Source organism: Dermacentor albipictus, chromosome 2, assembly GCF_038994185.2.
Source record: "Dermacentor albipictus isolate Rhodes 1998 colony chromosome 2, USDA_Dalb.pri_finalv2, whole genome shotgun sequence".
In the NCBI taxonomy this organism is placed as follows: Eukaryota; Metazoa; Arthropoda; class Arachnida; order Ixodida; family Ixodidae; genus Dermacentor; species Dermacentor albipictus.
This window is the reverse complement of record NC_091822.1, coordinates 126,191,106-126,207,201: the sequence shown is the minus strand read 5'-3', so window position 1 is coordinate 126,207,201 and position 16,096 is coordinate 126,191,106. Positions and strand designations below refer to the sequence as shown.

At 48.7% G+C, this 16,096-nt stretch overlaps 1 protein-coding gene across 8 annotated transcripts in view; it reads left to right on the top strand.

The window, feature by feature from the left end:
* Positions 1–16,096, top strand: part of LOC139056092 (basic proline-rich protein-like) — a 56,821-nt gene that overhangs the window by 28,396 nt on the left and 12,329 nt on the right. For 7 of the 8 annotated variants that reach the window (XM_070533953.1, XM_070533955.1, XM_070533952.1 and 4 more), the window contains 2 exons: positions 771–900; positions 8,502–8,666. In XM_070533953.1, coding sequence (XP_070390054.1) covers positions 771–900; positions 8,502–8,666 — 295 coding nt within the window. The remainder of the gene's footprint in view (positions 1–770; positions 901–8,501; positions 8,667–16,096) is intronic. The other variant, XM_070533957.1, reaches the window with a different exon arrangement.

The following is a 16,096-nucleotide window of genomic DNA, read 5'->3' as shown; positions in this document are numbered from 1 at the left end:
AAGTAAAGGTCCGGCTGCCGCATTAGTCGCCCTCATATATTAGGCTTGCACACAATAACATTGCAATACAGATTGACAATTCCTGCTTACATAAACCTCCGCAGATTCAACCAAAGTTCTGTTTCGTCTACGCGCTCACTGCTCACCGCGGTGACCGAAATAGCGGTTGTGTGAACCGTGCCATGCGACTCCCGTGGCCATCGCAGGCAAGCGTGAAAACACCGATTAGCAGGCGTTAAACAAGTGGGAGTGTCACCTTAACAAATAGGGCGACGGTCATGGCTATAATGCTGCAACGTGCAACATGCTCCCACGTTTTTCACGCCGGTGGCCAGTACACATGTACACATTGCGCTGTACACATATACCGGCGTGCCAAATCTCAGCACGTCATCCTCGCAGCTGTTTCTTTCGCTCCCTTCAGGCTATGCCTTAAGCTCTGCTGTTGGCCTGCGACAGTTCAGTGCTGGTTCCCCATAACAAGTAAACGACAGAGCTTTCCTGCTTCAGACAGAGCTAACCCCCCCCCCCCCCCTTCCCAGGAAGACAGAAGAGAGACAGGAAAGCTTGCGCTTGATGACGCTGGTGGAACTCTCAGAAAGCATGGCTGTGGTGCATTGTGTAATTCGCATTCGAATGGTGGTCGCATTTCGCAGAGTGCATGGCGTAACGGAAGTCTGGATAAAAAGAGCTATTCCTGCAATGGGACGCAATAGGTTCGAAGTGCTGGCGGTTGTCGTGGTGATGTAGATGATCTGTATTTGTTGCAGGAGACTCCCTCTGGACGCCATCATTATCCTGACGCACCTGACGGTCGACGAACACGAGGCGGGTCTGCCGTGTGTGATCACGGGAGGGGCGCCTTACAGAGTGTGGAACGTTACAAACATTTTGGGCATGGTGAGACATTTCTGCAACCTCCTAGGGTCGTCGGTCGAACCCAAATACTGAATGCAACAAATTTATTCTGACCCACTCAGTATGCGGCGTGTATTTTTTTTAGCTGCATCAAACTTCAGAAAATCGATATTGGAAGTTCCGTAAGTCGCAATGTAGAACACAGGGCAATAAGCAAGCATAGAGTGAATTTTTCAAATGGTGTTGACAATATCAGGAGACCATCAGGCCCATAGGCGTTTGATGCCATAGTGATCGTCGGCGAAGCGCAAACGTACGAAAAAGTTACGCCTCCACGTCGAAACTGCAGTGCATGCATTGAGGTCATGTTGGTCTCACAGACGAACCCGTGTGGTCCATCGAGCCGATACATGCAAAAATAATCAGAGTCTTAGACAAATTACACTGAAAGTAATGGTCGGACTCCACGATCAAAAGAGTCATTTGAACAATAAGTCAAGTGACCTAATCAAGAAATTTCGAGCCACTGTATTTCGACCTTCGTTTCATCTCGGGAAGTTTTAGGTGCCAAAACCACGTTTTTATTATGAAGCACGCTGTAGTGGGGGACTTTGGAAATTTGGACCAGCTGTGGTTCTTTAACGTGTACCTAAATCTAAGTACATGGGTGTCTTCGCTTCCATCAAAACGCGGCCGCTGTGGCCGAGATTAGATCCCTCTACCTCGTGCTTAGCAGCCTAACATCACAGCCACTAAGCAACCAAGGCGGGTTCATTTCGGAAGCACCCTTCTCAGGATTTGCCAAGTTGTTCAGTCTAGAAACATTCCTGACCTTGTATGAAAATGAAACGAAAAAAAAAAACAAAACCGACAAGACTTGTAGATGCTGGTATCTAGTTGGTATTCTGCGTCCCTGCAGCTCATAGTCATTTTTCCGGTCTTTGGGCAATTCTGGCGTACAGAAATACGGAATTTGGTTTTTGTTCATTGTCAAAAAAAGAAAGAAAAAGTCGTTCAAGGAGGCATTCCCATTCTGACAGTGAAACAGCCAAACAGCCTTCATTCAGCGCTCTTGAAGAATGCTGGCCCCAATATTACTGCGCAAGCCATATGCTGGGCATACATGAAGACAGAACACCACCGTGGGGTGCGATCTTGTACGCGTTCCAAAATAGAGCGGAGGCGGTCCGTTCTTCACGTCACGAAATAGGCGCTATGTTCCGTTCCGTTCGTCCGATAGCAGACGACACGGAATGATTGACAGCAGATATCACGTCACAATAGATGTCATGGCGTTCGGCACGGTTCAAATTGCCGAATCGTATTTGGCTCGGTGGAACGAACCACCTCCGTTCTATTTTGGAACGCGTACAAGATCGCACCCCACATGTCTCATTGCGCACGCTTGAAGTGGAAGAATGCAAACTAGCATGGCTGAAGGGGTGCAGTAACTTGCTCAGTTATTTTCAGGAGATTGATGAGGGCTGTCGCGACTACCTCCCTTTAATATTACTCTTCCTTGGACGCTCTAAGTCAATTAATTTACGTAATTTCCCCTATGTTGTTCTTGGTGTCAGTGTTTGTTGGCTTCTTATGATATAACTAATAAAAAAATCGGGCCTCGGATAATCCCCTTCTTTCTACTGTATTGAATAACGAGGGTGTTGAATCCGGCAACGCTGATGCCTTCACGTAGCATGTGTGGGTTTATTGACCAGTCGCCTTCACCCAAAAAGGTCACGTTCTCATGACACCTGCGGCGAAAGTTGTAGGTTCGGTCTCGACCTGCGGCAAGTTGTTTTTTTTTTCATCCGCTTTCCTTTCCATTAATTTATCGTTTCTTTATTTTATTTGTTGAGAACAAGCAATTTCCCCTATGTTGTCCTTTATGTCAGTGTTTGTTGGCTTCGTATGATACTATGGATGTGAGATACAAATAAATCCAAGTCTGCGCAATGAATTCTTCGTGACATTAATTGGTCGTGATTTCTAAGTAATTGGCAAAACCTTCTTGCTCTAGGAAATTAAGCCGATCTCAGCATTTCATCTCCGCGAAAAGATTTTCCTTTTCTAATTGTGTCGAAATTAAAGAAGACAATAGGCACATGCCTTCAAGCATGTATCAGTGGGATTGTTGATACGAAATATTACGTGTAATAACTATATGCGCCATTCAACATGTACAAGCAGCAAACAGCCTACAGCAGTCCGCAGCCCGTCCCATTCTGTAGAGGCAGGTAGCAAGTTTCAATAAACATGCATTTCTTTTGTGACGAAAGTTCATTACCAGAAGACATCTGAAACAATCTTGGCGCAGAACCTAATAAACAAGCTTTACATGGCACGTAAAATGGATAAAATTAACATAAAAGAGCGGTCCACGTTGGCTAACAATTATCACAATAATATTTCTGACTGAAGAACAAATATCGAAATGAAGCTCACTCGGCTGCAGTCTAGAAAAAAACGAGCTACCATTCTGTGCAGCCGCATCGATAAGCACCTCAGAAGCGTGCCCTATACACCAGCGGATCACAGTGGTCTGCTGACGTTCAATGTACCGGTCTGAGCAGGCGCTTTCCTGAAAATTCCCGTTGCCATAGAATCAGAGATCGCAGAGCATTCGCTCTTCCATGGCACTGTGACCGGGTTGAAACCAGCCACGCAGTCACCGCGGTTGTGGGTCGTCCACTACGCACAACCGGCCCACCGACGTGTTGTACAGGCCAAAGTGACGCTGGAGCTCTTCGTCGGTCGTATTGACGTTTGCCTCCACTCGAAGGAAAGACCCGAGCTGCTGCTGCCACCGCCATGACAGTTACGAGTTCAATTCATGGGCTTTCGCAGTTGGCGAGTATCGCCCGAGTTGGCTTGTCAGTCAAAAGCATAGGCCACGCCCCACGCGTAGGATGCCACTATTGTGCGCGTACACGGTATATGATTAGGCCAAACCCAACGTGGTTGACGGCTACAACAAGGCACTGGTGAGAGACAGCAACAAACGTGAACTTCAAATTATAACACTCACAATCGGGGAATATGCTATCGCTGATGGAGCTGGCCCCACGATCGAAAAGACATCTAGCGTCGACTGTTCCTTGTTTCTTTCTCTTTCTGACTGCGAAGGAACCTCAACACTAGAACTTGTGTCTTAACCATGTAGCACATACCAAATGGCTGTCGGCACATCACTGCAGCTGCTTGCAATGTGTTAGCCACGGCGGACAACGATGACGAAGAGATGCCGGAGAGCTCATCCCATTCTCAAACGGCAACGTATGATATCTGTCTCTTGGGATTATCGACCTTTCACCGGTGATGCGTCTGCTACCCAATGTCCCGCACACATCCAGCGCTGACAATCGCTCCTCGATCGCTCCTCGATCGTGGCCCCGCTCATGCAACTTTGGGAAGGCGATGGGGTGGGAATGGCTAGGAAGATGCAGCTTTAGCAGTTGCAGACCAATTAGTGAGGGCATGCTCTCACTGAGAATTCGTTTTAGTGTTGAACATTCACTGGCAGTCGATAGCGACGTTGGAAGTTCATAGCTGGCTGACGCATATGCAATGCTTGCCCACATGGCCCCTACTTCTCCCGTTGCCGACTTTCGAGCCACTGGTCGTTCGCCGAAGACGCTCTGCGAAGCGAGAAACCATGTGTTTCCCAAATGCGGGCACGCCTCATTGACACGGGCCAACCACTGACGGTGAAAAAAACGAAACTGACGCTTTGCCATTACAGACTCTGTATCGCTCGCTATAATCCCGTTTGGAGGAAAACTTAAGCGACCGTTAAACGGGAAGCAAAACGCCTCGACCTCCGTAGTACCTAGGCAAAGCCACACTTATAAGCAAGATTCCCCAGCGGAAAGTCCGCACATTTCTCTCTGGGGAATTTCTGGGTTATAGTGAACGCGAAAAAGAAGTTCTCGTGCTACGAGCTTCTTGTCGCCCCTTTCAGCAGAAATTGTTCAATTTTTCGTCATTCTGCTCAGGCTTCGATCTTTGTCAGAGCTTGACTGCATTAAAAAAAAACAACGTATTTCTTCAAATGATATTTCAATAACAATAATAGCAATAATATTTCTTATGCTTCACCGTATCAAAAAAAAAGAAATAAGTAAAACACCAAAGAAATAAGTAAAAGAAAATCAGTGCTCTTGCACTCGGCGAAGAAGAATGACCAGCGAAGCCGTGTATGTGGGCCCCTTGAATGCGAACTGTCCATTGCGGTGCGTCAAGAGCCGTATGCACATAAATATAAGACGCCCACTTTCCAGTAGGGCCATAATGAGGCTTCTGCATTCTCGCATATAATCGACCTCCTCACAATGCCTCCCATTCTGTCCAATTTGTATCCTTCTGCGCCTACCTAAATTCCGTACTGATGCCAGCGGTCACGGAATTAGCGCTGTAATGGCAGAACGCCAGCGCGGCCATGACCGTGTTATCGCTTACGCCAGCAGGCTCCTCTCGCCCGCGTAGTGCAATTATTCCATCAGTGAGCGTGGGTGTCTGGCCCTAGTTTGGGCGGTTGTGAAGTTCCGCACATTCTTATATGGCCGACCCCTTTCTGTTGTCACAGACCATCACGCGTTTTGCTGGTTATGCTCACTGAAAGATCCTACAGGAAGACTTCGTATTCGAATATTCGTATTCTGTCACCTACAAATCTGGCCGACTACACAAGGACGCTGACTGCCTGTCTGACTACCCGGTAGACGAGGCTGACGACGCCGACAGTAGTACCGCCAACGGCATTTTCTCTGTGTCTGCCTTGACTAACATCGCCGATGAGCAGTACCGAGACCTATCCCTGCGAGCTCTCATCCAGTGTCTGCGCCCCACACCTACCGACGCATCCGTTCGCTGATATGTCCTCCGGGGCGGCATTCTGTATTGAAGGAACTTCCTCCCTAACATCTCTGATCTTCTTCTTGTAGTGCGAAAACATCTACGACAAATTGTGCTCTTCGAGATGCATGACGCACCCACTGCAGGACATCTTGGTGTAACCCGCACATACGACCACGTCTGCCGCCGCTTCTACTGGCCTGGTCTCGCTCGTTCCGTCTGACGCTATGTTGCTGCCTGTGATCCCTGCCAGCTTCGGAAAACACCTCAGGTGCTACCTGCCGGTCATCTCCAGCAGATCACCGTCCCTGTTGAACCGTTATATTGCGTTGGATTAGACTTCCTCGGTCCCTTTCCCAAGTCATCCTCTGGGAACAAATGGGTAGCCGACGCAACTGATTACGCCACCCGATACGCTATCCCGCGGGCTCTCCCTACGAGTTGCGCCACTGACGTCGCAGACTTTCTCTTGCGCTGCATTATCTTACCTCATGGCGCCCCGCGACAGCTGCTTACTGACCGTATGCGTAACTTTCTCGCGAAAGTTATCGCCGCCATTGTGCGTTCCTGCTCCATTCAACACAAGCTGACTACCTCATACCGTCGTCAAACCAGTGGCCTGACAGAGCGGTTAAACCACGCTCTTACTGATATGCTGTCCAAGTACGTTTCCAAAGACCACCACGACGGGGACATTGCCCTCCCTTCCTTACGTCACATTTGCGTATAATTCTTTCCGGCATGACACCGCCGGATTTTCTCCATTTTATCTACTGTACGGTACCGAACCGACCTTGCCCCTTGACACGGTACTTTCTACTGCTGCGATTTCAACAAGCGAGTACGCGCGCGACGCCATCGCCCTCGCCGACCGTGCACGCCAGCTTGCCCGTGCTCAACTTACGGCCTCGCAAACCACTCAGCAGCGTCAGTACAACGCCTGCCACCCTGGCGTACAGTTTTCGCCTGGTGCGCTCGTGCTCCTGTGGTCGCCCTCTCGTCACGTCGGACTTTCAGAGAAGCTCCTTTCGTGATACACAGGGTCCTACAGCGTGCTGCGCCAGGTGACGCCTGTGGCGTACGAAATTGCTCCTGTCCGTTGAACCTCGTCCTCTACTCTGGCATCTTGTTATGTCGTGCACGTCAGTAGGCTCAAGGCCTATTGCACTGCTTCCGAGTCCTGCCTTTAGTCGCTCCGGGACGGCGCTTTTGCCTCCGGGGATAGTGCTACGGAACAATATTTGCGATGACAAAGAGGCGAGCAGGGTGAAGACGACGACGATTAGAGGCTTGCGCGGGCTGTTGCCTCTTGGCCAACTTGCGGCGTATTTCCTTTTAAATATACTTGTATACAGCTTTTCGTCTGCGTCTTCCTGCGTAATACATCAACATAACAATATTTTATGCTGCTCCTTTACAGTAAAACAAATCAACTGTATTAATGCCCGTGTCATGCCACGTTCAGCAAGTATTTGCCACCCTCATGCCGGCAACACCCTTCGCTCAAAATCGTTGCTAGCGCGGGGCTCCACTTGCAGGCGACGAGCGAACGCGACCGCCATCCCCACCGCATCGCTTGTCGCTTTCGCGCGCCAGATCACTTGCATGGCGTTTATACTTCACTGACTGCTGTCGCGCAAACTCAGGCCAGCGACAAACTCGGGGATCGTGCATAGTACCCCTGATCTTAAAGGGACACCTAAGGAGAGTACTGTATATGGAGGAAGGCAGGTCGACAAGTTTCGTATAAGAGCAATGCGAAAACCGGCCGTCAGCTTCGGCACTAGGATTATGCTTAGTGGCAACCACCAGGGGCCGAATCCACCATTCTTTTCGTTCATAAGTGATTTTTGCTATTGGTTGGCGGCCTGCGCTAATAATATATCCAGCATCAGGATTGGCTAGCATTTTCTCTTTCGAATAATTCTTGCGTAATAGGCTTTGTGAATAAGTGGCCTGGTACTGTCGTCCGCAGAAAGATCGATGCGAGTTAATCTGTCCGCAAGCGTTTTCTCGTCAGTGGGCTACCGGTCTACCGGAAGCAGTTACGTGAGCAACCGCCCTTGTGGCGCCATGTTGCTTAAACAAACAGAGAACAAGCTGATTAATGCAGTGACCCTCCATATTGTGCCTAACCCTAGCCTTATGATTTTTTGAAATGCCACCCCAGTGACGCCGAAACGGGGGGGTCACTAGGAGGGCGCCACTTTGCAAGAAGTTGTTGTTTGTTTTGGGTGCTTTGTTAAAGTCACGTCCACTATATTTCATTGCACGTCATCACACGTCATGCAGAAAATAAGAGGCGGGCATACAGCTGAAGCAGCGCCCAGCTGAGATTGTGCACGCTCCAGCACCAATAAGGGTAAAACGACTGGGAATGTGGGCTGTCGCAGTAGACCGCTGGCCAGCATGCACTGCGCCGGGACCCAGCAATACTGAAAAACACAGGATGCTACAGCCTAACTAATGTTCTAAATCGTCGGTAGCGACATCACCACTAGCATTTGGTACTTTTCCATCGTAATTTATTCATCGTGAACACTTAACAGATTGAAACTTGTATGATGTATTTCGCACATGCACGACGCAGAAGAACGGTTCAAACGCGTTGTAATTGGTCGTCACGAGATGTCGCCACAGGCGTTGCTACTGCCCTCCACGCACTCGGTAACGCGGCATTCCACAAAACGTACATTTATGGATGGGCTAAAACTAACTCCGAACTGCTTGCTCCACCGAATGACCTTCTCTGCATCATCCGTATCGCGTCTTTTTTCTTTCCCGCGCAGCAAGTTGTTATGGGAAAAATGGCGAAGCAGCAAGAGTGGGTCACGAACACCACCTTAACCGTGTCTGTGTCCCTCTGCACACGCGTCTACATGCCAGTAAAGAGGACTGGTGGCCTGGACGAGAAGTGCATCGACCACATGCACCGCCCCAACACCACGGCTGCCGTGAGTGTTGATTTGATTACCTAGCAGTCATCGCGATACGAGATAGGAAAAAAATACTAAGCTGATTAACCCGGACAATGAAAAAGCGGAACAGCAGCAGTGGCGGCAAACCCGAGACATCAAGTTATCAAGAGGGCAGTTCCAATTGCGACCGGCTCTAATTACGCGAGTGTGTCACACACACACACAAACACACACACACACGCACACGCACACGCACACACACACACACACACATACGCGCGCACACACACACACACACGTGCGCGCACAAACACACGCACGCACACACACACACACACACGCGTGCGCGCGCACACAAACACACGCACACGCAAGCACACACATGCAAGCACACGCACGCACGCAGACACGCACACACACACACACGCACACACACACTCACACACGCGCGCACGCACACACGCGCACGCACACAAACGCGCATGCGCGCACAAACACACACACACACACACGTGTGCGCGCACAAACACACACACACGTGTGCGCGCACAAACACACGCACACACACACACACACACGCGCGCGCACACACACAAACACACGCACACGCAAGCACACGCGCGCAAGCACACGCACGCACGCACAATAAAAAATAATTTAAAAAGGTGAAAAACGAAGTTCTGTGCCAAGTCGCAGCTGTGGTTGTCTGAACTGAATTAGCAAGACGTAGGTGCCGCTCAATATGCACGAAAGAAGGAAAATCCTACTTAGAGCTACACGAATATGAAGCGCGGTGCTTCACCCTATAGTTTTATTTGTCAGTTGCACAACATAACCCAATATAAAGTTACTCATATAGTAGCAGTGATGAGCACTGGTCGAACGAGGAATGTCGCTAGAGCGAATGCTTCGACAACGAAGCTCGTCTTCATGAGGGCAGCAAATGCTGTCAGCAGTGTTTAACGTACGCGTAGCTCACTCTCCCTCACCTGTATGAGGGAGAAGAGGAGGGGAGGAGGTGGAGGAGGAGTAGAATAAGCTGATGGGTGGTGTGGGGTAGTTTTTGTATACGCATATTATGTACGTATATTATAAGATGATTCGGGCAGCCTTGGTATGCATTGGAGTTTGTCGCGGAAACATACGTTTAAATGCTAGTAAGTGTGTTCGCGTTATCTGTGCTAGGATGTGATCTCAACGCAGGTATAATATAAAATTAGCAAGACGCCAGCCGGGGAACTAACAGAATGCACTTAATTGCGAATTAACTTTACTAAGCCACTAAAATTAAGGAAGAAAGGCGCTATTATATCAAAATCCAGTAGCCCAGAAGAAACTTCAAGCAGACAAGGGGAAAAATCGAATGTATTTTTTTTTTGCTGTGCGCACGTACTATAGTTTACGATGGTGAAATATATATTTGATTTTAAAAAATATAAAGGTATCAGCAGGCTCCTCGGGCTCAAAACTAATGTGCTTATACTCATGCCAGCATCCTTCTCTTTCTTCTGGCGTTTTCTTTTTTTTTCAGCCGACACGAACATCTCGAGCCCTTTTTGAACAAGCGTAGGCAAAAACTGAGAGTCCACATGTTCCACTGCATTTTCACGTCACATGGGAATGTCTTGCAATATACTAACTTGGGGACCCCTTTATCAGTGGCGTGTACTGGACGTATCACATAAGAATTAGTGAATGAAAACAGTAATAAGCGTTAATTAAAAAAATCACAAGCAAGGAAATAGGTAAAAAATAACATTTTGCGTACATTAATGGACAAACACTCTTCGGTACTGCTTTTTTGTCCTGCTGTGTAACCTCGCTCTTCGGACGAATCTGAGCGGTAAAATTTTGTGCCACTTTACAAACAAATCGCAAATAGGAGCAAACGTCGAAAACAGCGTATTTTGCCTGCTGACCGTACGCAGTCCTAAATGTACACGAACTCGGCATCATAGGGGCTGGAAGCTACTCTACGCATGAGGGTAAATACACAGTTGGGGTAACACAAAGCTGGGGGTAAATACAAAGTTGGGGGTAAATACAAAGCGAGACGACGAATGAGAGCGCCGTCACGGAGAGAGTTGATCAAAAGCACCCAACGCAAAACTGATAATTTTTGCGAATAGAAATGTGGAAAAAACAATTATCCTTCATGTAACCCGAAAGAATCTTAGAACGACAGAATGCTGAGCTAGTTGAAAAACTTCCCAAATAAAAGAACTTCCAAAATAAAAAAAATGAAAACAGTTTCAAGAAAAAAGAAACCCAATGTTCTACAAAAGACAGCTTCCTCGTTGAAGTACCCGCGCACTTATACGATACCCTCCTAAGGTCGTTTCGTATAGGTTGAAATACAGGTCCAACATTCTCCCGAACCACTTACCACTTCCCTTAACCACTTCCACTTATCTAAATAGAACGGTGCACCGTATAAAATAGCAAATAATGTAGAGCGGCGTTTCATATACAAGAATCGTTGGCCGTTAAATTATGCATAACAAGAATGTGGAACTATGACCTAGTAAAATAACTACACCTATTCCGAATAGGAATCCACGTAACTGCGACCATTGTCACAGACATTGCCTCTTTCGCCTCTGCCGGGAACTATTCCTATGCGTGTGGCGCATTGTGCCCATTATTAAACATGATTCCAAGGAGAGGGGTGTGTAGCAATGTTCCCGAGATAGAAGTAAAATAGTACGTTGAATACCGTTCAGGAAAACAATGGCCGCGTTTCTATGGATACGGTAGACGCGTATTGTATTAGTTTATGTGCTCCAACGCCACCGCTTACACTAACGCAAATTTACCTCTCTAGCAAGCTTACGTCACCTGGTGTTGCATTTGAATGTTAGCGCTCTCTCATCATATAAGCCTGCCTTTTGCTGCCTAGTTGATAAATGCGTCGAAATTACCTGCGCGGTGTTGGCTACATTCCGTCATGTTCTCCGTCTCCGCGTGAGCCAATTCACGCGACGGTTATTTTACGGAAGCGTACGGCATCGCATCTGAACACTAAAATTTCCCAGCGTTGTGTCTACAAGTGTTTCTATCATAGGCGGAAAGTTTTCGTTTCCCCGCTGAGGGTTGGGACCCTCTCCTATATATATATATATATATATATATATATATATATATATATATATATATATATAACGAGAAGAAAGGGGGTTAACCGAGGGGCCCGATTATTATTAGTCATATCATAAGAAGTCAACAAACAGTGACACCAAGGACAACATTGCTTCTGCTGAATAAAGGAAGTAAACAAACGATAGAATAATGGAAAATTATAGTGGATTAAAAAACAACTTGCCGCAGGTGGGAACCGAACCCACAACCTTCATCCACCTTTTCATCCACTTTAATTTTCCATTAATCTATCCTTTCTGCATTTCATTTATTAAGCACAAGTAATGTCCCCTATGTTGTCCTTGGGGTCAGTGTTTGTTGGCTGCTTATGATATGACTATATATATATATATATATATATATATATATATATATACAATCTAATCTAATCTAATCTGCAGGTCAAGCGCATCCACTTATGTACAAGAATCATCGAAGGTTAGAGAGTAATTGGTGGTGCCCGCGTGCATTACAGTAGGTACTACACAATTCGCATCGCACAAGCAAACAGATCACACAAGCTTCCGCGACAACAGAACCGCCGATAACATTTGAGAAACTTCCGATACATGCGGGCGCGTGCCGCGCATATTGACAACATTTGTTAGACGACGAAAAGCGCTCGCCCGTGGGAAAAGCATCGTCCCGATGCAGGAAAGCGCAACAGCACACAGCCCCCCCCCCCCCCACAAAAAAAAAAAATAGAAAGACGAAAGCTCATTTGATGAATGTCCCAAAGGTCGTTAGCGCTGGGAGAACGGCTTCAGTCGCACGACGTGGACTATTTCAGGATATGAGCGGCGCCGCAGTGACAGCGAAACGCCGTCTGGCCCGACTTCATCATCGAGTGCGCCAATGAGTCGGATGATCTTATGGGGTCCGAAATAGAGGCGTAAAAGCTTATCGCTGAGTCCTCGCTGAGTCTGCGTCAGCCACCGGGGCCTGCCAATAACCGGATCGTAAGCCTAAGGACAAAAATAATTCCACGCCTCGGAGGCCGTCCACTGCGTCGTCGATAGGGGGAAGAGGATAGACATCTTTCCGCGTTATCTTCTTGAGTCGTCAATAGTCTACACAAAAACGAATTGTCCTATCTTTCTTTTTGACCAGCACTAGCGGAGAAGCCCCGGTACTGTGTGATGGCTGTATCACGCCACGTCGGAGTATGTCTCCTGCGTGCTCATCGATGACACGGCTCTCCGTCACAGACACAAGGTATGGACGTTGGCGTAGAGGCGCGTGACTGCCGGTGTCGATGTGATGAATGACTGTGTAGGCACGTCTTAACATTGTGTTTGGAGGTCGAAAGTAGTTCGAAATCGGTTAAAGAGGTCGACGACCTGCGGCGTTCACGCAGAGTGAGGTTGGGATCAATATACGGAGCAAACGTTAGGTCACATGCGAGTGCAGGCGCAGAGACAGGGAGAGCCATGGCGTCTACTTGAAGAGGAATGGAGTCATCAGGCACATCGTAGACAGAGCTCGTGTCGAATTCTCCAGCAATACGGAGGCGATCGCCATGATGTAAGCTTGATGGACACGAAAATGGATTCGAAACGTAAAGTGCGCTGGAGCTTTGGCGAAAGGGAAGGAGGGCAAAGGAAAGCAAAAAGTGATGACGGCGTGCAGCAAGTTGAGATGGCGTGAAAAGAACTGTGGAATCGTAGAAAGCAGAACAGGAAATAGGTACAAGGGGGGAAGAGAAAGGAGGGACATCAGTGTCGGTGGCAGCGAACACTCGAGCAGAAGGTGGAGGCAAATGTTCAGAAAGACTGCCGCAAAATGGAGTCAGTGCAAGTTCTCCGCGGGCACAGTCAATAATAGCTCGATGAGATAGAGGAAGTCCCATCCTAGAATGATGGCATGGGAGCAGCGTGGAAGCACAACAAACTCAATGTGGTATAAACTGTCTTTTATCGCGACATGGGCTGCACATATTCCTAAGGGCTCAAATGGCTCAGCGCTTGCTGTACGCAGCGAAATGGCAGAAAACGGCGTCGCGAATTTTCGGAGCGTACGGCGAAGCTAGTCGGCAATCACGGACACTGCGGCACCCATGTCAACAAGCTCGTGAACGTCGATACTTTCGGCAAAAACTTCAATGACGTTCGTAGGGAACAAACGAGGCTTTGAGCAGTTCGAAGAGATCGCAGTTCTGGCCTCCGGAACTGCGCCTTTTAGTTTTCCACCAGAGCTGTAGGGTGGCAAACGATGTTGGACAGGGAACGTCGACGGGGAGATGGAGACGAACGAGTGTTGAAGCGTTGGCGAACAGGAGATGAGTTGATGAGAAGTGTGGAACTGGTGGCGAATAACTGGACTGGGAGTCAGGAGCATTCCCTTGAAGTCTAGCAGTGTCGGGAGGATACCAAACCCGCCGGCGGCAGAACCGTGCCACGTGGCCAGCAAAGCCACATGCGAAGAAGATCGGCCGGTTGTCTTGGGTACGCACGGATTGTCAACAGGGGGCCTAAGTAGGGGTACACAGTGCTGAGCTGGGCGTAGGGGCTGCGTGGGCCTGCAGAAACCGCTTCTGGGCAAGAAGTTCGCAGCTGCAGAAGGCGAGGCGTAGAAGCTGCTTGAGGCCGTGTAGTCGCGACTTCAGGCCGAAGCCTTGGCCTGGCGACGACGACAGCGTACGTGAGCGGAACCGGCGCTGAAGGTGGCTCATTAGCATGAGGTAGTGCATTCCTGAGTTGTTTATGTATGACCCGTCGGAGTACTGGAGACAAAAAGGACTCGGACGACTGGGTAGTAGGAAGCAATGACCGTTGGCGCGCGACTTCTTCGAGAAGGAATTGCTTAATTTGTTCGAAGAATAAAGAGTGGGCGGGAGCAGCACTGGAACTGTCGGTTAAAGCCGAAACCGTGTCGTGCGGCGCGGCAGCTCGGCGCGTAGTAAGGCGTTGTTTGCGGAGCTCATCGTAGCTCTGGCACAGGGTAATGACCTCGTGAATCGTTTGACGATTTTTCCCCAAGAGCATTTGGAAGGCGCCATCCTCTATGCCCTTCATGACATTCTTGATCGTTTGAGAGTCGGGCATAGCGGGATCAATGCGCCGGCAAAGCTCAACTACGTCTTCAATGTAGGTGGTGAGTCTTCACCCTTTTGCTGAGCGTGATTACGCAAGCGTTGTTCAGCGCGAAGCTTGCGCCCAGCAGGGCGACCGAAGACTTCTTTAAAAGAATTGGTAAGTGCTGTCCAGGTGGAAAGGTTGGATGCATGATTACGGAACCAGAGATTCGCGGCTCCAGAAAGAAGATGACGTTAGTCAGTTTAGCTGTGTCATCCCGTTCGTTATGCGCACTCAAGCAATCGTATGACGAGAGCCAATCCTCCACGTCATGGTCGTCGCTGCCGGTGAAGACTGGAGGATCTCGTTGCCGTAGAGCACCGAAGCAGACGACAGGCGATGCCAGGGGAGTATCGGGCTGCAGGGCGTCCTTAGGCATGGCAGAAACGGTAAGGAGCGCCCGGCTGCGGAGTTCCAGGTTGGTAGAGGGCCCAGCACGTCCACCAAACGTCAAGAGGCGTTATAGTTTAATTGGTAGAACCCTCAGGTAGTAGAACATCGCAGCGAAAGGTCACACAGCTTAGATAACACAGGCACGAGGCTTCCAACCACTCCTTGTCGTCATCTTTCTCGATGCAGTGCCTGCTGCTCGTTCCTCTCCAGTACATACAGAACATCACGGCCACGGCAGAAATGCGCCTAGAGCGTCCATATTTGTGATGCCTCAATAAAAAAAATGCCGACATGAGAAAATATGGATGAGCTAGCCGCCGCGGGCCCTTCTGATGCGCTTGTCCTCCTATTGTCATGATTTCCAGAAATAAAATGAAAGTATGAATTAAAAATTTGAAGGACGTTTGTATTTCACCTTTAATAGCGGAATGCGATATCATTCCAAGATCTCTGACTGCTTCTCACGCTACCGGTAACGGCAGCTTATTTGACCATAGTCGGGAAACGCTTGCGGAGAATGCTTTGCAGGAAGGCGAGCTTTCTGGTCGAAATGCGGCCTCTTGGACGGGCGACGATACCACGGAGGCGAGCGCTATTTCAAGACGTTGCAAGGAACCGGGCGCGCCCTTCTATAAGCGTTGAGAATTGCGCGCTCCGGTGCGCGCAAATCTCGAAGACCATGGCCGCCCTATGAATGACAGAAACGCTGGAAAAGTGGTTTGTGTTTTCAGCTTCTGCGTAATGTATTGTTTTCTCGTACATTCAAATTACCATCCCAGGCTATCATGTCTGCAGGTTGAGCGCCTACATTCTAATAGAGTACGCTCTTAGCCACAATAAAATTTTACGTGACAAGGTAGA